This window comes from Passer montanus, unplaced genomic scaffold, assembly GCF_014805655.1.
Source record: "Passer montanus isolate IOZ18808 unplaced genomic scaffold, ASM1480565v1 scaffold28, whole genome shotgun sequence".
Lineage (NCBI taxonomy): Eukaryota > Metazoa > Chordata > Aves > Passeriformes > Passeridae > Passer > Passer montanus.
This window is the reverse complement of record NW_024367483.1, coordinates 8,634,524-8,662,325: the sequence shown is the minus strand read 5'-3', so window position 1 is coordinate 8,662,325 and position 27,802 is coordinate 8,634,524. Positions and strand designations below refer to the sequence as shown.

At 39.3% G+C, this 27,802-nt stretch overlaps 1 protein-coding gene across 4 annotated transcripts in view; it reads left to right on the top strand.

The window, feature by feature from the left end:
- NRIP1 (nuclear receptor interacting protein 1) overlaps positions 1 to 27,423 on the top strand; it is a 94,479-nt gene extending 67,056 nt beyond the window's left edge. For 2 of the 4 annotated variants that reach the window (XM_039713125.1, XM_039713123.1), the window contains exons 3-4: positions 5,173 to 5,221; positions 18,633 to 27,423. In XM_039713125.1, coding sequence (XP_039569059.1) covers positions 18,991 to 22,479 — 3,489 coding nt within the window. In that variant the 5' untranslated portion in view covers positions 5,173 to 5,221; positions 18,633 to 18,990 and the 3' untranslated portion in view covers positions 22,480 to 27,423. The remainder of the gene's footprint in view (positions 1 to 5,172; positions 5,222 to 18,632) is intronic. The other 2 variants (XM_039713126.1, XM_039713124.1) reach the window with 1 other exon arrangement.
- Positions 27,424 to 27,802: the final 379 nt, after the last annotated feature.

Sequence of the window (27,802 nt, the reverse complement as noted above, 5' to 3'; positions counted from 1 at the left end):
TCTGGCAAAGAGAACAGTGTGGCGGGTATCTGTGAGTTCTGCAAATGAAGGAGCCAAGGTACTGACTTGGTCAGTTTGGAAACTTCCAACATTTGAAGGTAGAATTTGAGTTTATACAAACTCATCAGGAAAAATATTGATTACTGAGGGTGAGCAAACTTGTTTTTGCAGGCTTAGTTCTAGTTATTCAGGAGACTTGCAGAGGAGGATCAATCAGGCTTGGAGTAATTCAGCATTCCAGAGGCTGGGCACCAGTGAGCAGTTCAGCACATGCAAAAAAAGCTGTCTGCCTGGATTCACTTGCTGCTGCAGCATCAGTTCCTTCACTGCTGCTGGCACAGGATGCTGCAGTTCTGCCTTTTCACTGGTGGAACCAGGGATGAATGCACACCCTGTGCTCTGGTCCATCTGAGTGTATTGCAGCTGAATTAGACTGGTAAAAGCCAGGTTTTAACAGCTTTCTAAGGCAAGGAATTAAAAATGGACCTGTTTTGGCAGGAAGTTCTTGGATATGTGTACAGACATACTTGTCTGTGAGAGACCCTTGCTTCAGGATAGAAAGGACTTTATTGTACTTTGTTAGGAAAGAGACTGAAAGTGGTCAGTGGATCAGAAGAGCTGCTGTGCAGTGATTTTTGCACTGTATTACATGTTTTCCATGTAATAGTTCTTGCACAGTTTATTAGGCCTGCTTCCTCATGTTAGGTCCCTAAGAAATAGGGAAAGTTGGTGGAATTATATTTTTGATCATAATGCCATCATTAATGTTTGCTTCAGTACTGATATTTTAGTTCTGTCCTGATGTGTTTTTTTGTTCGAAAGAACGTTGTTTCAGCACATACAGTGGAACACCCATATTACTGCTCTGCATTTGACTGACATACATGTCCACCTGAGGGTGATGGGAATGCCAATAATTTGTCTTATTTTGGAAGACAAAGTCATTTACTGTAGTGTGCAATTCCTACTCCTTTAGTAGTAAGCACCATTGTTTCCTCAAGTTTAAGGCACCCAGTTGTTGTTTGGTTTCACTAGTAGGGGGAAACCCCCCAAAAACCAAAACACCCGCAAACTGTGGGGAGAATATCTTGTAATTCTGCCAAAATTCAGAAAATCTTTATTTGCTGTGGATATGGAGTTAATGTGCTACTGAGCAAGCTGCTTAATCCTCTCCTGTTGTTGATGTTTCTCTTGCGTAGAGTAGCAAAATTCCAAAGCATGATATGTTCATGGATGTTCCTAAAATGTTCTCCTTTGTTCCAAGATGGAATCTCTCTTTTCCTTGCAATTTTGACGGTACTCAGTAGCCTCCAACATGTTTGAGACCCACACAGTGCATGTAATGAGAGGTCCTGGTGAACAATGTAGGAGTGAAATTACTATGATCAGTCTGTAAAATAGCAGCAGCCATCTAACATCAGATATTTAGATGTCAGATTGAAGCAGGTAGCTGAAATGCCTCTTTCTTGTTAGTTTGCTTGTGAGTGGGGTTTTTTAATGATCTCAGTTTATGGATAAGCAATATGTAATTTAATTCTGTAGTTCACGTAAATCCAAAATAGTTTGGGATTTTAATTCCAGATTCATGTAGTGAATGGATAAGTCTGTGAAAGTCCTTTCTGTACTTAGGATGTTGCTTATACTCTGCAGCTTGGTGGTGGAGTACATTAAGATTATTTTTTTATTGGTATTATTATTAAGTTTTTAGATTATGGTTGTATGTTTCATCAAAAAAGCCCCTGATGCTTGGTCAACTTCAAACATTTTCTTCTCAGCTTTTCTACCTGTGCTGTCATTTTACCAGAGAAAATAATTTCATGGAAGGGTAGTTCAGATGCGTGTTTTTTGTAATTTGCAAGTGTGGACGCTTGCAAATAGTTACAGCTGACCAAGTACAATCAGCGATGGAAGAAGTATCTTACCAACAGTTTCCTGCTTCTACAAAAATTTCATCTGTTCTCCAAGATTTATGAGGTTGTGATGTCAAAGGTTTTTGTAGCATTCAGCTAGTCATGATGGAATGCAAGCCAGTTTGAAATTAAAACTGGCTGGATGATATTTGCTATGCAAAAATTAAACTCCTAATTTGCCAATTACACAAAAAGAAATGTTAAACAAGGGAGGTTTTAGTACCTGAAGTGGCAAAGATTGTGCATACATATCCCTATCAAGTAGTCTGGTTTTTCTGGATGTGCATTAGAAAGACTTCATAAATACTGTTAGCTTTCTTTTGATTATTATTTGTGGGGAACATGGATCATGCTTGCTCTTGAAAAATATACGTTTGTTTCAAGTAAAGTAACTGAAGTAAAATGCAAGAATCCGTGGGAAACACAAGAAAGATGTTTTCAGATACATTAGCAAAAAGGAGCTTGTTGTTACTCAGTGTTCTTGAATCATTCATGTCTTACTGAGCAGCTGGCAAAAATAAGTTGCATTCAGTGCATGCTTTATCTCTTATATGTGGAAGTGAATTGCAAGAATGGTTTAAAGTCTGTTAATCTTTGTTTTGGAATCTTACCCCCACCGTGCCCCTATATAAGTGGAGCTTTTTGGTCTTGAGTGGTGATGGATACACAGTAATTTACTAGTTTTTCTCCTTTTTTCCCTTCCATCTGTTTTTCAGCAACAGATTAGAGTCAAGGTGTTTTAGAGCTTCCAGTCCTTCTTCCTGTTCCTTTGGTCAAAATCACCATAAAAACAGTGTAAACCCCTGAAAATTCTGAATTTTCCATTCATATGCGTTATGACAAAGTTTACTGCACTTCAGTGGAAATGCTTCCTACAACATGGTAGAGAAATACAGCTGGTGTTTTAGGGACCATGCTACCTAGAATTTCACCTCTGGCTTTATATTCTAGTGAGGCAAATTGATTATAATGTTTTGCAGTGTGCAGTATCCCACCTTAACCTGTTTCTGCTTGTCATTTTTTATAGTTCAGGACTCCATGCTGGTCAGGCAGCTTGAACAGTCTCACAATTTTTCCTGGCATTGATGCTTTCTTCCTCTTTGTACCTACTTTTCCCCTACATCTTTCCTTTCCTAATCTTCGTTATCTCTGCATCTCATCTCAATTTGTAAGCACTTTGGGGTCGTAGTCTGAATTTACAGGAATATAAAACATTTTACAATAGTAATTACGCCAAATGTCAAGCACAGACAGACTTGCTCTCATAAACCTGGCAGCATATAAAGAAGGCAAGTGGATTTTGCATCCTGGTAGGTTATTCTTGGTCAGGCAAACTGTTCACCTTCCAAAGTGCTACGAGAAGCTCTGGTGTACATGATTTTATAGGGAGATACCAAGGTAAATTTGGAAGCAATGGTTATGTTTTGTTTGCGGTAAAAAAGAATTCAGACCCAGTAAATCAAACCACTCTGTGAGGTGGAGAAATTATGTTCAAAAAAATGGAAACTTGCAGTATTAAGTCTGCTGTTTGGGCTGGGAAGGTTATTTGATGAAGGCAGCTGGGACGCAGAAAGCTTCCTTGGTTTCACTGGAGGAGGTCCCTGGGACACGTGCTCCCTCAGCCTTCACCTTGCTCCCCAAAATTTTCCTCATCCATGTCATTGTTTGTTGTCATGATTAAAAGTAAGTAAGTAGTTTTGGTCTCTCTGAAAAGAAGTATCTCCTTTCTTTCCTAGGAGCAGTGTTTTTTCACTCTGGTCTTTTTTGCCTCTGTGCCCTCTGAAGTGAGAGCAGGTTGCATCAGGGTAGGGATAGTGTCATTGCAACAGCTGGAGAAGTGAAAGAGCTTTCACTAGACTTTTTAAAAGTAGCAGCTCAAGAGAAGGGGAGCCCTTTGATGCTGTATTTTAGCCCTTCTACATTATATTTTAGGCCTTTTGTACCCTTTTCTTCCTATCATTAGTCTTTGTGTTCTGTTGATCTTTTAGGGTGTATCATTCTTTACTTCCCTTCCAATCATATGTAGTAAAAAAAAGGTATTGGGTGAAAGCTGTTATTACAGCAGCACATATTGTTGTACTGCAAAACCAATAAATGCATTTTTTTCTTCTGTAAGAGGAAGAGAAAACATACTTATTTTGGAGGCCAGTGTTGCTCTAGGGCTTCATTTAATTGCTGTCCAGCTGAACTTGTCAGCATCTCACAGGTGCAGATGTATTTATTTTAAACTTCATATAGACTATGATGAGAAAAAGGGAACAAACAAGTCTGTGAGGAAGGGCAAGCAACATATATCATTTGTGTTTTGGCTTGTGGTCTTGCAGGAGGTATTTTGGTGGATTTGGATTAATTTTTGCTTTGGTAATTTACTGCTGGAGGAGAGGAAGAAAGAGCCTCCAGAGTGTAGATGATCTTCGCCTGGGGAGCAGTGCAGAAGCATAATGGAATTTCCTGTGTGAGAGGTGCCTGAGTGTTATAGTAGAAATGAGTGTTTGTGGAAACAAAAGGGTAAGGAAAAAGGACACAGTAAGTGGTTAGGTAATGTGGATAGAAATGAAAGTTATTAATGTTTATAGAATTCAGATGAGAAATTCTAAACTTAATCTAGAGCAAGAGAAAAACAATTGAAAAACAAGTTAAAATAAAGGGTTATATGAACAGAGTGTCTTCAGGGGAAAGATTACAATAACAGCTGTGTTTTGTGTAGTGTGGAATGGTTGTTAATGCTACACTAGTGTGGGTTGTGGAAGTGGGGAGCTGTGGGAAAATTGAGTGAGGGTAATGAGGAGAGCAGGAGAAAATGAGTAAGATTCTAGAGAAGCAGAATGCAGTGCCTTGGGTGTGTTCCTGGTTTCATTTTGCTTGGTTGTTTGGGACTTTTTTTTGTCATGATGGGCAAATGGATAGTGGAATAAATGGATAGTGTTAGAATAAAGATAATCTCCTAATGACAGCTTTTTTTTATAAAGTGGGTAGTACTAACCAGGGAAGGAGAGCTATCCCCTCTCTCCTGGTAGGTTACCTTTACCAGCTTGCTCAGCTCATTTGTCAAGTTCTAATACTCCCACAAATTGACCACAAGTATAACCAGCTTCTGGGTAAAACTTTATATTAATCTGTTTATACCATGTTAAGAAGTAAGACAGGCTCCCTTTTGAGCCTGATACCGAATTAACAAAATTACTTTCCTGTTACTATAGAATAGAATTATTTTCCACCATAAGTTTCTACATCCTGATCATAATGTATTTATTTTTGGCAGGAAGGAGTGAAAACCAGATTCACAAAGATCCTGCACTGACATTTGAAAGGTATGAGTTTCTGCCATGAACTGGAAAAGTTTATTAACCTGTTTTTTTTTTCACCCCAGACAGAGTGGTAACTTTATCTCATTCACACTAGCTTTGGTCCTTATCCTTCCCAGGAATTCCAGTCAGTAGATGGTTCATTTCACATCCCTGTGTAGTCCTGATCTCATTCTCCTGACATTGCTAACTAGGGTGCTGAGGTAACAATCTGCTAAGTTTCCTGAGAGACTGAAGACATGCTCACCTGCCCACTAAAACTTCTGGCTTTTTCTCAACATGGATTTTAAATTGTATGCTTCTAAGAGCATTAAGTCCCTTTGAGAAAATGTTTTGGGTTGTGGGTTTTTTATGGGATTTTTTTCCCTCTGGTATTCCTCTGTTGCCCTCTTTGGCTTGTACCTCCCTTTCCAATATGATTTGCTTCAACATTTATTTGGTATTTGGGAGTTTGTGGTTCTGTAAGATTCTGCAGATACTCACAAGTCTTAACTGCTACTGAATAAAATCCCGTTAATGTGTTCATTTGAGTTCTTTTGGTCTCACTGATGAAATTGAGCAACAGAATTTGAACAAAACTATCCCTCTTTAACAAGATTATGTATAGACTGGAAAAAGAAACAACAAAAAAATGCCTTCTTTTGGTCTCACTCACTGATGAAATTGAGCAACAGAATTTGAACAAAACTACCCTTCTTTAACAAGATTATGTATAGACTGGAAAAAGAAACAACAAAAAAGTGCTTTAGTAACAATGCAGGCAGTCAGTGAAACTTACCTTCAGGTTATTGACAAGGCCTTACTATGTATTGATTTAGAAAACACTGGAGTTATTGATGCTACATTGAGCTGGGAGGTGACATCCAGTTACATCAAGGAAAGATGGCTTTATAGAACACAGAGAACATGGGTTGTGACCTGTCAGCCATATCCAAATCTCTGTTATGGCAGGGTAAACTGGAAATAATACATAGCTGATCAGCTGAATTGATAGAGTTGTGGTTATAGATAATAACTATCAGATAATTACTTTATACTACATCATACATGGCTTCAGCTACTTTGGTGCAGTTTCACCTGTTTATCTGCTAGATTCTTGACTTTCAGGTCTTTTGTTATGACAACTTCCCCCACTCTCACCACGTTTTCAGTACTCACATCAAGTGAATAAATTAAAACTGTAATTTTGAGCTGTTTCCCCCAAGGCTGAGACAAGATTTGCAGAGAGAAATTCACTACCTACCTCCCACTGCCTTTCATTGTTACACATTTTATTTGTTGATGAATCACTATCAGACTTCCAGCATATGGGAAACCAAATCACCTGCAATGGTTGCTGTGTGTTGAACAACTTGAGGAATGGGAACTCTGGAATAACTGATGTTGCACATCTTGGAAATCCTATGCTGTGTCCTGAATGATAGAAGAACACTGAAACTTCAAATGTTAACTAGTCTGCTTTTAGTGGTCGTGATGCTTAAACTGGTGATGTGTTACTGGGTTTTAGCATGGTAGATACCCCTCTGTCCTATGCATATACCTGTAACTTTAATATTTTTTGACTCATTCAGATGCCTCTCTCATGCACAGATCTGCGTGTGTGCGTAACCTTGCCATTATTTTATTGTCCCATTAAAATTCATAGGTGTACTTACGTCAGGGAAAATAAGTAAGTAAAAAAGAAGTACAAAGTTCAAGAACTTACTACGACACTGTTCATCAACAGGGTGTTTTAAGATTTTTAGAAACTTACTTGACATTTCACACATGTAAATTTAACTACGAACAATAATTTTCTAAAAAAATGAGGAAGAATTTTAGCTTTACAGAATTGGGGATTGATAATCATCCAGTCCTTCAACATAATCCATTGTTGTGGACTCTTGTTGACTAGTAAAATTGACCAGAAATAGTTTTTTCCAGCTGTCATATTTGTTGTTGCAGTATTGGCTGGTTGTTTGCTTCTGTTTGTCATTACCCCCTTTTAAAAGACAGCACCCTTGAAGTGCTTTACATTTGGATCACTGTGTGGAAAGATGCCTGTTCCAGCTCTCCAAAGAGGAATGGATAAGAACTGGATTGCGGATATTTTCTACATGGTGTCACAGCCAAAACCACCACTGGCTGCTGACAGCAGCCTGCACATGCACGTCCCTGCACCTCAATGAGTGGGGGATTTGATCCAAAGTTCAGAGCAAGCAGAAACCCCCTTGATTCTGCAGGTTTTGTGTGTAAAGAGTGTGAGCTTGTATTTGAAAGGAAAAAACCCAAACCCACAATGGCTGCTGGCTTGTTTTATCAAAGGTTTGGTTGTGAAGATTAAAGAGGGTTTTTATAGTATAAGCTTGAGAGAAGACTTGCCATGACACTGAATGAACAGTTACTCACTGTAATACAGCTCAGTTAAAGCAAAGGCTTTTTCATGTGTTTGTAAACTTAAAAAAAGCTATGTGACTCCAAATAAATTTGCTATAGGATTTCACATGTTGGGCAGCTGTACTGCTAATAATGATGCGTGTCCTAAAATGTTTTTAGTTGTGAAATGTCCTATATACACATTTTCATGTGTGCTTGGTTCTCAAAGTAAGCTACTGATTTGTGGATGTGGAAGGAACTTCTGCTGCTTTGTTGTAATCTTTTCCTGATTTACTTTCTTTTATTTTTCCCTTTCTGACTCTTCAATGCAGTGAGAAGCTTTATCAGCTTTACACAAAGTAGGAAGGATAGAAATTCCACTTGGAAAAAAAATTAACCAGCCTCCCCTTTTCTCCCATTTTGCTGAAAGCGCTTACAAAAGGGGGACTAAGGAAGAGCAGAATTGTATTGCCCTGAGGTCTACAACGTAAATCAATTTGATCTTAAACCAGTGACTGTTTTAAGGTCTGATGAATCACTATCTAAAAGCACCTATACCACAGTGCTGAGAAGCTGGCATCCCAGGCTCCAGGAGTGATTTGTATCTGGCCCTAGTAGTGCAGGCAGTACTATAGCTTAAAAGGGCGATAACCTAATTCTTGTGAAGGATATTTTCAAAAAGGAGACAAGTTAAAATATTTTTTTCCATCTTTTTTTTCCTTTGAGGTCTTTTCATTAGTAGCTGAGACAACCCAGTCATATAAGTGGAGAGCTGCAAATGCACTACCTTTGCAAAAATGGAGGAAAATCAGTAAAGAAATGTTAAATAGCTGAAACAAGGTGCAGGAGGGTATGTGACAGTATGAAGGTTTTACTGGCAATATCCAAGAAGCCCACATACTAGTGAGCACAGGTCACCCCAAATGGGTTCAAGTAAAAGCTTTAATATTAACAAAATATGTGATAGCATGAAGGTTTTACTGGCAATGTCCAAGAAGCCCACATACTAGTGAGCTATGCAGGTCACCCCAAATGGGTTCAAGTAAAAGCTTTAATATTAACACAGGCCATTCCCAGTTATAGATATATCTCTCTGTCTAAATATAAATTGCTCCCACTCATGTCTAGGCTAACATCAGAGCAGTGCTGGTGTTGAAAGTGGGGGTTAGGAATTAAGAGTACGAGCCACACTATTCTTTAAATTACTGCCTATTACAGTGAGCATCTAAACTTTGTGGCAGCAGTGCAGCTTTGAATGCCATTGTGTCACCCAAGACACCTCTTCCTCGTGTTCAGGCATCAGAAGGGTGCATGTGGTAGACGTGACCTGTGAGCTAAATACTGTCCTGCATGTGTTTAAAGCTTTGAGAATGTATCAGTGCGTGGATGGATGGATAGATCAGTAAATGACTTTCATTGCTGACTATTTTCAGCAGCTGAGTTTTAATGAGTCTTTCAACTGTTGCTACTGTGTTTAATCTGCTCGCTTACTCAGCGTTCAGCATTAGAGAGGCTTTCTAGGAGGTAAATGTTGTCCTGATTACAGAAGAGGTTAGTTTGATTGTGTTCTGCACAGACCTTGAGGTTCTTTTTGTTAATTGAGAAATATATGCTGTGCACACAGATAATTAGGATAAATAAGCAAGTGTTGTGCTTGGAAGTGCACATCCAAATATACAATTGTTATATATGATAAGCGTCTTGAACTGCTGCAAGTTAAAACCTGAGGTCCTGATTCTTTAACACTGGTCTTGCTATGTGTTTGAGTGGGTTTTCCTTTTACATTTGTAATTTAATGTGTATTACCAATGGCTGAATAGAGTGAAAAGGATGGCAAAAAGTGTCTTTTACTTCCTGTTCATTTAACATAAGAGCTTTTCCTTAGTTTATGTGCTGTTCTGCCTAATAGCTCTTATCAAAATAAGTAAGGACAGAGCAGCTGCTCTTAATATAGGGAATACTTAAAACATGCAATGTACCAATGTGAAGAAAATGAAGTGTAGTGGTATTTCTGGTAAGTCTGCTAAAAAAAAAAGAAGCTTTGATCAAATGCCAGCTCTTACATCAGTCCTCTTTGTAATCTTTCTTGCTGATCTGTGACCTTGACCTTGTGTTTGTGTTTGTATGTCAAATCTATTTTAGGGATGGACAAACTAAGTTCAGTTTAATAGGATTTATACTCCAACTCCACAGGATACCTTAGTAAAATATAAAAAATAAAATATTTGGGTCAGTTAAATTTTCAGTCGTCTTTTAAGATTTTAGTGGGTTTGAAGACATTGATGTTGTTGTTGTTCTTTGGAGATGGTTCTTACAAAGAGATCTTCAGCTCACCAATAAACTCTTCTAAATTCAGCATGGGCCTTCTGCCTGGAGGTGGGGTTTTCTCTTCAAGCATCTCACCAGTGGCTGTGCTTTTGTTTGGCATTGAGTGAGGTTCAGCAGTGAAAGTGGTCCCTGCTCTTTGTCCTGCCTCATGCCACTTGTAATCCCGTGTTCCACAGGGAGAGCTGCAAAAACAGGCACTTGGCTGGATCTTTGGGGTTCCTTTGGAATGGGGAGAGGTCCTCAGTCTGGCTTGCCTTGTAGGAGCTTTGTGCACTCAGCAGATTGTTAAGCACAGCCCTTATTTTAAACATGAGCAAACAGGGCAGCAGGGTTGGTTGGTGTAACACTGGCACTTTAGGCATATGGGTTCATAAAGCCTTAGTGAGGTTGTTGGTTTCATGGGCATTGCGAAATAGGGTCCCAGATTAGCTAATACTTATGTGCAAGTATGGAGTAATAGATTTATTTTTAACCGGTCTTTTATTACTGGGGTAATGTTATTTTATGTAGAAAATCACATAAAATAATAGAAAATAATTTTCTTCTAAAATCAGTCAGACATCTATATTACTTTGTTTTATACTTTTTTATTTGGCATAAGCATCAGTTTTAACTCTCTTGACAGTAATGGAACAAGCAATAATAATAATAAGTAGCTTTATTTTTTTGCTATTGCAATTGTTTTCTCCATGAAGAACTTATTAAAAACAGATATAAAATGTTTCCTTTCCACAAATTCGTGGTGGCGTATTAAAATGTATGGCACTATTATCTGCATAAACTTTGGGAAATTATTTCAAAGTGTATGTCCTTACAGTGAGGGATAGTTGAACACTTCCCCTTACCAGCTGTCCATTGTTTCTGCTGTGCCTTTGTGGCAGTAACTACTGTTTTCACTGGTTTTGAGTTAAGTTGGTATTTTAATTGTTCTCATTTGACTCATGGCTGGAGGTGAGGTCCTATTCTTTATGTGTGAGGGTCAGATGATCACCTCTGTATACATCTATATGACTTCAAGTCCTTTTAATATTATACTTAGGGATTTATGTTGTGAATGTTTTTAGATTAACTGTGACATCGTGATAAGGACGTCTTGTCCTCTTGTCTTTACAGGATGTTATGAGCCTCTTCTCCCAAGGTTTCACTAAAGCTGGTTCTTATGTTTTATCTTGAATTTCACTTGGCTTTATTGATGTTTTGGAGAGAAAAAAAATATTGGAACTGCGCTAGTAGAGACCATCTTGCTAATGCAGATTTTTCCTTTCTCATTTAAATGTAGGTATATGAGCCTTTTCTGTGTCCACAACAACCTTTGTAAACATCATCCACAATAAGCTGAACTCTCCTATTACAACAGAAGCTATAGTGTCCCCTTCACTCACTTGAAAAAAAACCAAACCCAAACCACAAATCATCTGGGTCTCTAACATGGATTTATGGGGGTTTTTAGTTGAATGCTATGTGGCTGTGATCCTGTATTTCACCTTGCCTGGAATTCCTGTGTATTAGTGTTCAGTTAGCTAAAACCTGTTCTGTTGAGAAGTGTACAAAGTGGCTTTCATTCATAACCATGAGATGCTTGGTCCCAAGTGAAACACAGCTATTACTGTCAATAAAATACTGTGCATTACTTTTTAGTCCTTTGTTGCACTCTGACATCTGAAGCCCATTCTTGGTTAAAGTAACATAAAGTGACTTAACATATGCCAAACCACCTAACATAGTTATTCCAAGAAATACACCATTTTAGTGCACTGCTATCAGTAAATGCCTGTATCTTTAGATCCCTCCAACAAGCAGGAGGTCAGAGTTGTGTGGAAATGTATTATCTGCATGCATTGATCATAACTCAAAAGCATTACCCGGGAGAGGACATTGATTTCTTCAGTGTATATTAATCACACTTCATTCCTGGGGAGTTGATATAGAGTTAAATGCATAATCAGTGATTTGGTTTTGTAGGTGTCAGAGGGAATGGAAATCTGTTTGAGTTTCCTTTTAATTGCTTATTTATAGGCAAGTGGTTTACCAAACACTGGAAAGGTGCATCCTCTGTCCGTGCTGTTGTATATTGTATTCCTCTGTTCTGAAAACAAGTCTTTGTATAGATTTTTGTATGTTTTTTGCTCTTGGTCTCTTGAATAAGGAGACTTAATTAACCAAAAGTCTTTCTGCTAACTGTATTTCTGAGCTCAGATCAACACCCTTTCCCACCCTTAGTTGAGATTCAGTGATACATGCTATTTCTGGATCCCTGTCCTTAATGGATGTGTGATGGGGGTGTAACTTCTCTGCTTTATCTTTCAGTTTCTGCCCTTTTGTTTTCAGCAGCAGAAGACCATTGAGCAGTGACTAGTGGGACGGGTTTAGGTGCCAAATACTTGCTCCTTCACGGGTGGTGTTCCTAAGTTGGATGTCTGTTCTTCCTCATTCCTTACAATTAGCAAAGACTTGGCAGAGAGTGGGTTTCTAAGTTCATGCCTAGAGTGTTAGCAGACCATAATCAACAAGTGAACTTAAAGATGTCCTTTACAGTGCCATTAGAGAACAAAATATAAATTTTCCTCTTGTTGTATTTGTAAGAACAAATATATGTACGTGAGTCTGGGTAAGGAATTGACTGAAATGTCTGTGGAACACCAGGTGAATAGTAAGTTATATGAACGGCGTGGGGTATTCTGTATCTAGGAGTGATTATCTCTGTGATGCTCTGTTCTTGTACGTGTTAGAATAAGAAATACTTGCTTAAGGTAGGCTGAGCTATTGTTTGAAGAGTATCACAGCATGAAAAATGGCCACACGTGTTTCATCTCTGTATTTTGCAGCAGGAGGTTTTGACGAGCAGGCCACATTTGGATTAAGCTGTGTATGGTGCTTAAGTGTGCTTGTAAACCTTGGAGAGCTGCTGCTAAGGCTTTCACAAACTCAGTTTTCAAGGCAGTTGTCTGCTCCCCATTTCCTCCTTCACATGTAATTCATCTCTTGTGGGGGTTTCATTGGGTTTGGGATTATGTTGGATGAGGGATTTTTTTTTTTATTTCTCAGGTAGGATTTTGGTTGGTTGGTTTAGCTTTTTGTTAGGGCTTTTTTTTTTCAGTCCTCCCACTGCTGCCCCATCCCCACAGTGAAGAAAACACCTCTTTCTGTTGTCTACAACCTAAAAGTCAGGTCGGGGCTGGCTTTGGCATCGCACAACTTAACAAAAACACAGGGGAAAAGGCTTTTCCATTGCCGTGCCTGTGCAGAATTGGCCGCCAAGCCGCGGCTGTTGCTAATCCTGCATTATCCAAGGGGAGTTTCACAGAGGGAGCGGCGCTGCCGTGTGCTCCGTGCCAGCCCGGAGGGAACAGCCCCAGCTCAGCGTGGGGAATGCCAGCTCTGCTGGGGTCGGAGTCTCGGCAGCCTCTTCAGAATTCCTGGCAGCAGCAGGAGCTCCTGCTGCCGCTGCTGCAACACGATTCCTCGTGTGCCCTCTCCTGCCCGAGCTGTCTGAAAGGGATAGGCTATCCTTCCCATGTCTGAAATGTCTTTTGGAGTCAGTCAGCAGGTCCAGGAGGAGTGAATAATGTGCCAAGCTCCTGGGAAGAAGCTTATTTTTGCTTTCTCAAACTGATACCCTACATTTGTAGGAGAGGAGCCTGATTTATTTCATTTAAATGAATTAGTTGTAAAAAAGAGGCTTCTGGATTCACAAGTTCTTTTGAGCGCAGCTGTGGGAGAATTCACCCACTTATTGCTGACTTTTGCTCCCCCATCTGAACATTTCTGCCTTTCTTTTTTTTTTTTTTTGTCTTTTTCCAAATTACATTTGCAAAGGGAACCTTCAAAATGTCTTGGCTGCCTGAATCAAAACTGTGAAGAGGTCTCAGCTGCTCCATTCATCTGAACAGATTTCTGACACAAATAAAGGCTGGATTTCGGAAAGCAAAGCACTTAAACACTTGATTCTCTTAAAGCACGTGCTTGAGTACCATTGAAGTACCTGCTCTTGTGCAGCTCTGTGCATTTGGTGCCGGGGTTGTTGATCAGGGCTGTTTCCCTGCTCAGAACCTTTGCAAAAAGAGCCAACTGAAGACTGAAGTGTTTTTACCAGCACTATGAAAGCATCCTTCCTGCTGAAATCAAAGGTGTGCAAATTGAGCTTAATAACAAAATAATTCTGGGACAGCAAGTCTCATTACCCCCACTCATTCTTAGTTCACTGCAAGATTCTGCTGCAATTCCCAGTGCATCTAAGATTTTTTTTTTTTTTTTTGAGATCCTAATTTCATTATGCTCTTCAGCATTTCACTGCAGGCAGCCATAAGGATGGAGAATCACTTGAAATCCTGTGTTCAAGATACTTAGTGCTGGTACTGCAGCTGCTGAGTAACACACAGCCTTTAATATATTTATCCTCAATTGTCTTTCTGAAGTTCCCATCTATTATTACTCCATCTGGGAAAACAGGGTACAGAGAAGTAAAACCAGAAGTCAGACAGCCTGTCTGCAGCACAGTGAGTAATTGGACCCCTGGATCCCAAGCTGCCACTGTAATCACTGTACTGCATTCCTCAAATCTGTAATAATTAAAATGACAGTCTGGGCCATTGGCTGATGTGGTGGGCTGGAGCCTTTACACTTGGGAATATGAGAATAGGAAGTCAGTGAGAGGCTTTTTCTGGCTCTTCCAGTAGTAGCTAAGCATTAGAACACCAAATTTATTAAATAACTAAAGATTTTTATTTCACAGACCAGTTTGATTTTAGCTTTACAAATGCATGTTTTGATTCATCCTAACTTAAAAATGGAACATAAAATTGCTACAGGAGTTTAATAGTCATGAAAGAGCTCTGAAATGTAGTTAATAAAAATGTTTTATCTGTGTGAACATATACTAATCTCAACCTCTATTAATCATTCTAACAATGTGCATGAGTTTGGGTAATGTGTCTTCTAATAAATGTTCATGTGAGCAATCTGCTGGCCATTGCCAGTTTCCTAAATGAATACCTTAATGGTTTCTGTAAGATTTTTTCCTATGATTTTGAATTGAAACTGCAGAAGAAGAGACACCTTGATAATACCGAGTTTTTTGAATCACCTAATAGATTATGTAACCCTCATACTCAAATAATGTTATTCTAGTGTTGTTAATTTACTGCGGGTCTCTGTTCCATTTAGCAAAAGGGTTTGACTGCAAATGCTGGCTTGAGATATCAGAAAAATGTCTTATAAATGTGGTTTTGCTAGTTAAATTGTGTACTGTCCAGAATTTCTTAAATAGCAGGAAATATCTATTGGTTGAACTAAAAGTCTGCTGTTTGTTTAGAGGATCAGTTAGGTTTGCAGCTGAGGTTTTCATTCATTCAAAGAATTAGTTAAAAATCAAAACCAAATATTCAGGAGCAAAAAGAAATTGGTTCTGTTGTGCTTTAACATATTAGGAGCTGTGTTCTCAGATTTCATTATCTTTTGCAACAGTAATATATGGTAGGCAAAGGATCTTAAAGTTTGTTGTTATTATTCCTTTAAAATCGTTGTGGTGGAGAAATATATTTGTAGTTTGCAAACCAAGAAAAACTTCAACAACTGCAAAAGTGGGATTAATTTTCTGGATGTGTGCAGTTCAGTGAACATTTTAATATTGCTTTATTTTCCCTATACTGCCCACAGTTTCTCCTTAGGCACATTTTAAAAGGCTGAAGAACTGATTCTCATGGTGTGCTTCACTTGGGGAGTGTCTCACCAGGTTACAGCATTTGTGCTTTAGTTTTGTTTAGGTAGACATGGCTCAGTGAGCTGTAATCAGCAGAACCTCCTGGAGGTTCTGCACAACAGTCGGGTGGTTTATTTCTCATGGTACAGAAGTCTGGGAGTAGATATTGGAAGTGACAAAAAAAGAGTGTATTTAGGGTAATTCTGGTCAGGAAAGCACATGAATGTATCAATTTATTTTGTCATAGTAATTAAATATAATATTTAGGTCTAGAGAGTTGTAGATCTTAGCAGTTGCTTCAGCCCTTACTGGGAAATGAGAAATTTGTTGCTGTATCACTTCTCCTTTCTCTCTCTTCTGCCTTTTCTTTAAACTTTCTTTTTTCCTTAACAGTGCTCTGGTAATTTCTTGACTATTTAATTTAAAGAAAAAACATTAACATTTCAGTGGGTCCTGGGAAGTTCTTTTGTACAGTTTGTATGTATTTAGAAGATAGCTAAATGGTTGCCGTAGTGTCCTGCTGAGCATTAATTTCCAAAGCTGGTTTGGATTTGTCATGACTACACCTCAGATGGACATTGTCATGTGAGATTTTAACACTAATATCTGTTACAGCACTAAATCAAAAGAGGCTTTTTAAAAGGATTGCTGATGTCCTGTTCTAATGTGTTAAGTGCTTTCCAGATTTCATTATCTTTAAAGAAGCTTCTTTGCAGCAACCCAATTTCATTAAATTTATCAGTATTTCCCTAGCACTGGGTAACTGAAATAAAATAAAAAATGAACAAGGTGTCAAAACACTTGTTAGAATAGTTATTGTATATAAACTGTACTGGCTACAAGTGTCATCTCCTGAAAGAGGCTTTTGGAGTACCTGAGGGATTTGCATAAATGCATTGTCTTTTTTGAATTACCCCAAGGTGCAGTGAATAAATTTGTACTGAATGTTGGCTTAATGGTGCATTTGTCTGGGACTGTATCTTAAAGGTGTCCTGTAAGCCTTGCTTTTACCAGATGGTCAGAAAACCTGGCAGAATTTCAATTTTATTGTCTTAAATGCCATACTTTTGGAATCTGGAAAAATATATTCTCCACATGAAATGTGTTCCCAAATGTTTGAGGAAATTAGTCTAATTGTGTTGCTGTTCTGTTGGTGGATATTTGATAGTTTCATTGAAAATCTTGATTTTTTTTTTGTTTGTTTGTTTTAGAGATTTGTTACTTGTGATTTTTATTCTGGTTTTGGGTTGAAAGCCTGTGAAAGCCCACTCAGAGGTACAGAGGTTTTTGAAGGAACAGTAAGATGATCAATAATTTTCAGTTAGCTGAATCAGCATTTAAGTTGTTTCATGTTTGAAGGAGCACTGTCTTCCACAGGTAATTCTGTAAATGCTGTTTAATGTATTTCTGAGAGAAGTACTGAGACCTCAATAATAGCTAACAGCTTTGCATTTGATATTTGAATGCATGGATATACACATTTACACTATAATGCATTGCTGGTTAGATTTTTTTGTTTGGTTTTGGTTTTGGCTTCTTTTATTTAAGATAACTCCATTTTTAGAGTTTTTCTAGATGACTTAAAACCAAGTAAGGGAATATTTGCCCAGGGAGATTAAGGACGGTTAACATTACAGCTATTTAGTAGTTCTTATTCTTTACATTTTTAAAATCTGATTATTTTCTGACTTCTAGTTGCGTGTAGATTTTGAATTAAAAACTTGCCTCTGGGAAATCAATCATAAAATATTCATTCACTTTAAGGAGGCAAGGATTTAATCTGTGTACATCCCTTTTTAAACTTGTAAATACAAATTTTCAATAGAGTTTTAGCCCATGAAAGCAAATTACAGAGTTCAGTATGCAGAAGGACACTTACCTTTGCTCGTGTTGAATATTTATGCCAGTTTAGTACTGAGTGAGTGAAGGAGGGATGCATGTGTGGTGTAATGGTCTCATTATTGATGTGTGGTGACTGAAATGTTCGTGCTGCCATTGACCAGCCCTGAAGTGAAACTGAAGAGATGCATCCAGCACAAGAGCCATTGCTGTGCATTTTAAAACAGGTTTTTATTCCACACTGCCCCATCCAAGGAGCTATTTAGTAGAGCTGTTATACACTCTTGAAGAATAACAAGATTTCAGGGAAGAACTGGTTTGGTTTGGTTTTGCTTTCATATGTTTCATGTACAGAAAGAACACAAAGGTGAAAATCCTCCAGGGAAGGGAGGATTTTGATGCCAGGATTTATGTTGCATCATAAGCAACCTCTTCCCCACTCTTATCACATGATTGTTCTAATAACTTGTGGTGTTTGGGTGTTGTAAGAACAACAGATTTCACCTCTGTTGTGTTGCCATACTGGATTTTGCATTGATGAATAGTCTTGGGCAGCACCAACAACTTTGTTTGTCCTTTCAGCAATGTCATCCACCTGCCAAACAGAAATGTACTTATATATATGATGCTGTGTGTTCTGTTATTTGACAATTTGTGTAATGTGAAACTGAACATTGACTTTAGGCCTGCCTTTTCCTATTAGTTCAGTTTAGGAGTGATAGGCTGCATGTCCTGTGTATTTATTTACATTTACGGAAGAAAAGTTCATGCAACTGTGAAGTAAATTTCAATGGATTTTTTTTAAAAAAAACCTGTGTTTAGAGTGATTTCAGATTTTCCAGTCAGGTTTGCTATTCCTTATTTTTAGCTGCAGAATAGTGAAATTCAGTGAAGGCTTGTAGTAGCTGTGCTTATTTTTATAGTTATAAGCTTTATAGTAAGCTTAATTTTTGTGTAGAACATCATCTCAGAATTGGTTTCATAATGTTCTTTGAATTGGATACCATGTATTTTGTCCTTTATTTGATTTATAGTTTCTTCTGGAATGTGTGTTGTTTATGGATCCTGAATCTCTGCCTAAGACAATGTGTGGGGGTTGGGTTTGACTTTATTTTTTTTAAGGAAAAAATGTTTTTTGCAATTATATCTTAATCCTAAATATTTTCTTTCTGCTTTTCTTTTGTGTTTCTGACTTAGGAATTTTATGTGCTTGGTGGAGATGGAAAAGGAAGAAAAGCAAGCTGGTCTCCAGAAGAAAGAAGGCAGCAAATATTTAATGGAACTTTTTTTCTGTGAAACCATGTTTTGAGTGTTCCTCCTAGACGTCGTCCATAAATATCCTAGATATCAGCTGATTGCTATGATTGGAGACCTGGCTCATCAAACAGTGTACACTGGGAGAAGCCTGCCTAGGATAATACATTTTCTATTGTTTCTGAAAGTCTCTAAGAAAACACTGTAGACATCTACCTGTTATTAACTCTGCATCTTGATTGAGCAAAACTAGTCTTCGAAGTGAACAGAAACAGAGCCTTTTTGGAAACTTTTATTGAACATGACTCATGGAGAAGAGCTTGGCTCTGAGATGCACCAGGATTCTGTTGTTCTAACTTACCTAGAGGGATTACTAATGCATCAAGCAGCAGGAGGCTCAGGTACTGCAGTTGACAAAAAGTCCACTGGGCATAGTGGGGAGGATCAAAACTTTAAGATTTCAGGAAATATATTTCCCAGCTGTCAGAGTAATGGTCCAGTTCTTAACTCAAGTACGTATCGGGGATCTGGCATGCTGCACCTCAAAAAAGCAAGACTGTTGCAGTCTTCAGAAGACTGGAATGCAGCAAAGAGAAGGCGGTTGTCTGATTCCATTGTGGATTTAGATGGAAAAAAGGAAGCTTTGTTGGCTGGCATGGTTGAAAATGTGCCTAAAGGCAAACAGGATAGCACATTACTTGCCTCTTTGCTTCAGTCATTCAGCTCTAGGCTGCAGAGCGTTGCTCTGTCACAGCAGATTAGACAGAGTCTTAAGGAGCAAGGGTATTCTCTAGGCCATGATTCTTTACAAGTGGAGAAAGATTTAAGGTGCTATGGTGTTGCATCCAGCCACCTGAAGACTCTGCTGAAGAAGAGCAAAGCAAAAGATCAGAAGCTGGACAGCAGCCTGCCTGACATCACTAAGAACCTGCCCAAAGAGAGGTTTATAGAATCTCCTCACGCGGTGCAGAGCAGCCCCAAGGTGATGAACGAGCCCCTGTCGTGTGCTGCAAGGTTACAGGCTGTTGCAAGCATGGTGGAGAAACGATCCAGTCCTGCTGCTTCGCCCAAGCCCAGCGTAGCGTGCAGCCAGCTGGCTTTGCTCCTTTCCAGTGAAGCCCACTTGCAGCAGTACTCCAGGGAACATGCTTTAAAAGCACAAAATGCCAATCAGATTGCAAGCGAGAGACTCGCGGCCATGGCCAGGCTACAAGAAAGTGCTCAGAAGGACATAGGCCAGTTTGGTTTGGCCAAAGGAATGACAAGCCATCTCAATGGTCAAGCAGGATCATCCCCCAAAGCAGTCACTAGCAAGGGCAATGTGGCACCGTTTCAGAGTTCAGTGGGAATCATGCACTCGCCTCCCAAAACTGTGGGATACAAAAGTACTGTGGAAAGGAGTAACTTGAAAACCTCTCCCAGCAACAGTTTGCTCTTACATCTGCTGAAAAGCCAGAATACCACCAAGCAGGTGAAAGGGCGTGAGCAGAGCGAGAGAGGCAGCATTTTTGAAGACAGCAGCACACCAACAACTGTTGATGAGTATTCAGACAACAATCCCAGTTTCACAGAAGACAGCAGTGATGATGAAAGCTCCCATTCTAACTGTCTTCCTATAGACCTTTCCTTTAAACAGAGGACAGATAAACCAGATGCAGGTGCATCTGCATCACTGGATAACCTGACTCAGTCCTTGCTTCGTAACTGGGATCCAAAAGTTTCGTGTCCAGAGAACAAGGAAGAGAAAGACACTCCGAAAGCTTCTAAGCTGAATCCTCACCAGAAAGTAACACTACTTCAGCTGTTACTTGGGCATAAGACTGAAGAACAGGTAGACAAGAGCAATGATCCTCAGGGACCACACAGTACAGCTGATGTGGCAAAATTCACTGTACAGACTGGGAAAAGGACTCCTGTTGCTGACAGTCCCAGTGCCAACCGAATGACTCCGTTAAGCACTCCACCCTTGCTGGCTTCTGCAAAAGCAGACTCTCCTATAAATCTCTCACACCAGTCACTGGCTGTCAAGCGGAGCTCGCCACCCTATGCCTGCAGCATCCAGCCGGACAGACTGATGAATTCTGCGTCCAAACACTTGATAGACCTGTCCAAAAGCAAGGAAATTCAAGGAGCTAAGCTGAGCAGGACTGATAGTCCCCAGAACTCCTCGGCATTCAGTGCCAGCAAGCTGCTGCAGAACCTGGCTCAGTGCGGCATGCAGAGTTCCATGTCGAGTGAGGAGCAAAGAGCTAGCAAACAGCTGCTGGCAGGGAACATGGATAAACCTGTGGGCTTGATTGATAGATTGAACAGCCCTCTGCTTACGAATAAATTGAGTATGCATGAAGAAAATAACAAAATATTCAGTTGTCAGCCCGCACCCGCTGAACAAGGACTTCCAGGTTCGGAAATAGAAAATCTCCTTGAAAGGCGCACTGTCCTTCAGCTGCTTCTGGGAACTCCCAATAAAGGTAAAAGTGAAAAGAAAGAGAGGATGCTTTTAAGAGATGAAAGTTCTCAAGAACAGACAGACAAGGCTTTGAATGAGCAAATATTGACGGTGAAAATAAAAACTGAACCATCTGACGAATCAAATGTTCCTTATAATTCAAATGCACAACAAGTAAGAGAATGCAAGGGTAACAAATTCCAAGGGTTTGCTCATTCACTGCAGAGAAACACAGCTGCTTCTCCAGCATCCGAGGAGGTGAAATCTGAGCCTCTTTCACCTCAAGATTTCTCTTTTTCCAAAAATGGCCTGCTAAGTAGGTTGCTGAGACAGAATCAAGACAATTACCCTGCAGATGAGCTGGACAGGAGTCACCGAAACAACGAGCTGACACACCATGAATCCAAGAATCTTTGCACAGTACCGAAGAAGAGGAAGCTTCATGCTGAGCCTTTAGAAAGCCCATTAAAAAAGATGAAAAGTAATGTGTCTGATGCTGGAAACAATCATGCTTCTCCTACCGAGGCACTGTACGGGCCTTTGCTTAACCAGCAAGAACTGAAATTCAGCAGAAGTGATGCTGAATTTAAATATGCTGTAAGTCATGGTTCAAATAGTGAAACTGAAAATAGGAGTTGGTCTAGAGATAGTAAAGGCTTTAATGTGTTGAAACAGCTGCTTCTCTCAGAAAACTGTGAGAGAGATCTGTCACAACATAGGAATAACATGCTAACAGAGGGCAAGAAAAAAGGAAACAAAACCAGTGCAACAATCAATAAACCTGAATTCACCATTTCTTCAGTAAGATCGTTGGTGGGAAGCCCTGTGCAGCAGAACAATTGTGTAGATCACAGAACATTTCAGTATCCCGTAGCAGTGAAAAGTCCAGCCAGCTCCCCCTTCCCTGAACATCTGGGGAGTACGGTGTCCAGACTGGAGTCCGACCAGTTCAGCATGTGTTCCATGCCCAGTGAGAAGGGCCCCATCAGATGGGTGATCACGGGCATGGACAAGAACGATTATGAGAAAGACTCTCCGAGACTGACCAAAACCAATCCCATATTGTACTACATGTTACAGAAAGGTGGCAGCTCTGTCAGCAGCCAAGAAGCACATGACAAAGAAATTTGGAATGAACCTTCATTTACCGAGAGCGCAACTCGTGTTACAATCAAAGAGGAGTTGACATCTGACTCAGAGCTTAAAACTCCTTTCAGTAATTTAAGAAGCCCTTACAACAGCCATATGGGGAGTAACACCTCTCATCAGCACGGTGGTGTGAATGGAGAAGTGCATGGACTTCTGGAAAAAGTGCGAACAATCAAAAAAGAGCCAGAATAAACTGCAGCCTCCTCAGTGAGTTTACAATCAGCGGTTTTGAATCTTTGTTTAAAAAAAAAAAAAAAAAAGAAAGAAAAGAAAAAAGAAAAATGAGTATGAACTTCACACTGTATAAATTGAGCATGATTTAAAAAAAAAAAGCATGGTCTAATTGAAATGTTTTCATTTGATAAACTTTTTATTTTTCTGGTGATGTTATTTAAAATACATGTAGATAAAATTTGCTTTACAGTAGATTGTCACAAGGAAACTAGAAGGGTTGTAATTTGTACAAGACGTTTCTGTATGTATCAGATTAAGTTATGAGTACTCTTTGATCAGAGTCTTATTTGGATCTGCAAGCTTTTGGTATAACATAAAGTGTAAGCGTACAGCCTAGGTGGTGGTAATGCTGCGTTTTCTCCCTCCCTGTAAAATAATCCTTATTTTTTTGAAGGCTGAGCATAGAGACAGTGTACTTTTTTTTTTTTCCTGAATGTTTTAATATGTTTTGTGAAAATTTTAAGAATAACTTTTAAGAAGTGGAGCAGTCCGTCCAAGGTATTAGCTCGTCATATTGGAAAACCTGCGTCAGTGTTAATAATTGAAGTGCACTGAAATGTATTTTTTAGTGCTTCCAAAATTTGTATTGTTATTTTTAAATCTTGTTTGTGGTCCTGCCAGAATAGTGGTGTAAAATCTATTTTTCTTCCTTGCCCTGCTCTCAACAAATGCCTTCCTCAGAATTCTTAGCCATAGTTATGAGTTACTAGTTAGAATTAAGGGTTTTTTCTAGGTTTTTATAAAAAAGGCAGATTTTCATAGGCCGTGCAAGTACTGCATGAGTCCTTTTGTCGGCACATTCCTGTCACTTTCCTGCCTAAAAGGGGAAAGCCAAAATGCCTCTTGGAGTAGTGTGATTGAGAAGGCTTAGTACATGTATTCAGTGAGGAAAATGCTGGAAAGCTTGTGAAGGGGATGAACAGAATTGTGTTCAGCACCATCCTGCTTCCCTGTGGAAGAATACCAGCTGCACTAAAACAGCACATCAGACTTCCACTCAAAGATGGAATAGGATTTTAATGAAAAATGTGTTGGCCTCTTCCTGCAACCAGGGAAAAGAATCTATAATCTGCCAATATTTATTACTCTCTGAACAGCTGATACATGGTTTAATGCACTACCCTTTCACTGCAGAAAATCTGGCTTTAGAATAATTTTCCAGGTAGCACTGAGGATAAAACTGTGGTTTTGTCATGTTCTGTAATGGATAGTGGGATATATCTGAGAAATCCTTCCCTGCCCTTTTCCTCAATCCCCACCTGTGCTGTGATTTGTAACATCTGGCACTATCAGCCTGAGATGGGAGGAACTGAAAATTGCAGTCAGAGCTGAGACATCTTAAAAGAATTGCTGGCTGGGGAAGAGTGCTGTGGCTCTGCTTTCCCGTTAGCACTGTCAGTGTTAACTCCATTTGCAGCCCTTATTTCTCTGGGGGCAGGAAGAGGACAAAATCCAGTTCCTCTAAATTATATGAATTACTGGCAAGCAGAAGTTTTGCTGAACTTTTTACTCCCCTTAAAAAAAACAAGTTCTCTGTGGCTTCTTGATTTCACAGATAATCCTCTCTGCCATCAGCAAGCAGCTCAGCAGTTGGCTTGCACAAATAACGAAAGCTGCACTCTGGTTTAATGTTGTCTGTTTTCAGCGTGGCGAGCCAGTGACATGACAAAACTGCTGTTTCTGTCCATCCCGTGTCTGCATAGCAGACATCAGGGACGGGGCATTTTGCTCTTTTCCATCTGGTTTGGTTTCAGAGATCCTTCTCCCAGACTCGTGTCTTGCTGAGACAGAGCAGGCTGTTGTCCCCCTCTTGTCCCTGTCCCCAGCCCGAGATCAGTTCCTCCTCTTTCCAGTGCAGTTCCTACTGAAAGGGACTTCTTCTGTCTGACAGCTGGAAAATGCACCACTATTCTGTTTTGCCTCCCTCTGGGGGATACCTTCTTTTAGGGAACACAAATATTTGGCAGTATCTGGTATAAAACATTCCCCCTGGTTTTTATGAGAAATAACAGAGCAATTTAAAGATATATTTTTATGTTACTTCGGTGAAGCATAATATATTAATGGGCTGTACAAAGAAGATTTATATTTTAAAACCTTCACACAAATCTAATATCATTTTAAATGTCATTGTCTGAAGTATAATATAAAAATAAAATTTTGTTTGTCTTTAATATTGCATTTATAAGTAGCCCAATGACAATTCAGATGTCTCATAGAATAATCATTAATGAGATAAAGTATATTTTGGATTGACAGTGGAACTGAATTCTTTTTATATGAGTCAACCCAGCAGAAATATTAAAAAGATGGTATTTGTTCCATCCATTAAATGTCTTTTAAAGTCTTAATTGATTATTTTTCTTGAAACAATGTGTATATAGTTAGGAAATATATACAATATAGAATAATAGATGGTCCCCAGACTAAATACAGGGCTATAATTTGCTTGAAGAGCTCCACAGAAAAATGCAGCATGAGAGGATGTGGAATTATCTGGTGGAAAAAACTTCTCCAAAGTTAAGTTGACATGAAGAGTGGGGAAGAGATTCTGACCCTAGCAAAAAATAACACTGGAATCGAGCAATGTGCTGACCTTTGTATTTATTCTAGGGTAGTCTATTGTTATAATATATACTTTTGAACATTTAGTTTTGGAAGTTTTGTAAAACCGTTAAAATGTTAACAGTTTGACCAGTTAAGGATTTAGCTTTCTTTTTAGTTGATGTTAACAAAAGGGTATTGCCATTCTCACAGACGTCAGTAAACTCTAAGATAAAAGAATTTCAGTTTGGGACGTGGCGTTCATGGAAGAATCTCCTCTCCTGTAGACATTGCACTCTCAAACAGCAGGTAGCAAGGCTGAGGCCCTTGAGAGAGGGCAGGACATGCCAAGGGAATGCTCAGTCAGCTGCTAAGAGGGCAGCTGTCTCCTCCTGTATGGAATTCTCCAGTATCGCTGGTGTTACCCCCTCCCTAGGGAAGAGAGAGGTCTTTGAATCTACCCCATCCACATTTACAGCGTTGACACCTTAGGACCAAAGGCTCTTTAATTTTTTTTTTTGTCATGTAGCATGGGTGAGTGAAAAGGAGTTGCTATTTCTTTCCTTGGGGATTTTTCCATCAGAAAAGAGGGGTGTGGGAGCTGGGTTTGTTGTCCCAGGAGGGACTGGTAGGGCTGGCCACGTTTTCCCAAGCAGCTCTAAGATCCCCAATTTCCACCAGTCCCTGTAGATGAATTGCAAATCAAGGTCATCTCTTGAGTAGCCCTCGGTACTCTGAGCAACTCCTGTTTCCTCTAGGCCTTTAGACTACAGATTTGGAGAGAAATGGGGTCTTGGCAGAGCAGTGCAGGATCAGTGGGTGCTGGTGTGTGATCCCACCATCAAAAGAGCAGGGAGGGAACAGAGAGCACATCTCAGTTACAGCCAGCAGAGACTGCTGGGGGAAAGCTGCCTCCAGCTCTCAGACCAGTGAGGAAGCGAGTTAGGGAATTGTCTCTATACCATGCTAGGAGTGCAGTTGCAGCTCCTTGGAGCTTGGACCTGAATTAACTCTGCCCCCCTTAGCTGGAAGGGCTGGGGCTGCAGCAGCCGCGTTGTGGAGACCCCAGTGCCTTGCTCGAGGGTGGAGCGCCCAAACCCGCTGGATTTGGGGATTGACTCGGAATTGCCACGCAGATATGCCTTTTCTTTCCAGAGGGAAGTGTCTGGGACTCAGACATCCAGGTTTCTAGTGTCTCCTCTGCCAAAGCTTGAGGAAAAGATGGTGGGTAACGCTTGACCACTGAAGTGGAGAGCTGGAGGGCTTCTCTACTGATACCACATATCTGGGCAGCTCAGTTTGAGAAGTTTATATGAGATCAAAAGGGAATTCAGCCATAAGTTTTACTTTTCGTAGCCATTTACTCTTAGTGAAGTTTTTAAATTTTTAATTTACAAATGTTTTTAAAAGAAAGGAGTGGTTTAAATTTTCCCTGTTAAATGTTGGTGAAAGTATTACAGCTCTCATTGACGTCAGTGACATGATATTACCAGTTTGTTCTCTGCCACATCTTACAGAGGAGTAAACTGGTAAGTATATATTATATATATATATTTATATATAATGTAAATATGTTGACTTGTTACGCCTATAATATGTTGAAATTGGTTTTTAAAAGGTGATGTAAATAGTGGTTTCCTTAATGAAAAATACATATTTTGTATTGTTCTAATGCAAAGGAAAAAAACCTTTTAATCTTTTTTGTTATGTATATTCCATGTATAAGTGTAAATATGATCACATAGGTTTAAAAACTTTTGCATGTATGTATACAGTTGCAAGTCTGGAAGAATGTATAGAAAAATTCTTTTATTTAAAGTTGTGATTAACTGCTGCATGAAAAGTGCATGGGGGACCCTGTGCATCTGTGCGTTGGCAAAAAAAAAAAAAGTCTTAACAAGTCAGGTCAGTTCAAAACACAACAGTATTCCACTTCTGGACATGACTTCTGCTGTGGTATTTTAGCTTTGTGAAAGAATGTGCTTCAATTCAAAAGGGTCTGGAAAAAAAAAATGCAAACCTACTTTTAAAACATGAAGTGCTCATACAACTATTAATAAGTCATGTAAGTTCAGGACTACATTTTGCGTAATTGAAATATTGTACCTGGACTATTCCATCCCTGTAAAACAAAGGAGTATTGATTTTCATTGCCATACATAAGAATTTGGGATTTTACCACAACCAGTTTTATTGTGATGTGTCTTCAGTAATTTAACTGGTCTCATTTTTTTTATTAGAAATTAATTTCCTCATGTGGTGTCACAAAACTGTACATACTGCAGTGTGAAGTTTTTTTAAATCTTTCAGTGTTTACTTCCTGCAGAAGATTTGAATAAATGAGAAAAATGCATTGTCTTGATGGTTTTTAAATCTGCTTTTTTTCATGTGTACTTTGTGTTACTGGAGTGTTAGTGGGCTCTTTGCATCAGTGCTGTTGATGCAAATTTCTGACAATAATACCTCAAGGAACTTAGGCACACACAGCCTTCAGCGAGGCTACTGACTGGAAGCTGAGTGTTGTTGAACTGGAAATGAAGCAATCTAAATCAGATTAGCAGCTTTTGTTCACAAAAATCTGTATTATGTTTTATTTAAATACCCTTCTGCTTATTAACTTGAAATCAGTGACCATAAACTGAAAACCTCTAAGTGGGAATTCTCACGTGAAAATAATTTTGCATGTTAAAACATTGTTCATGTCCCTTGTGCAGGGCAGAAAGATCTGTTTTCCCAC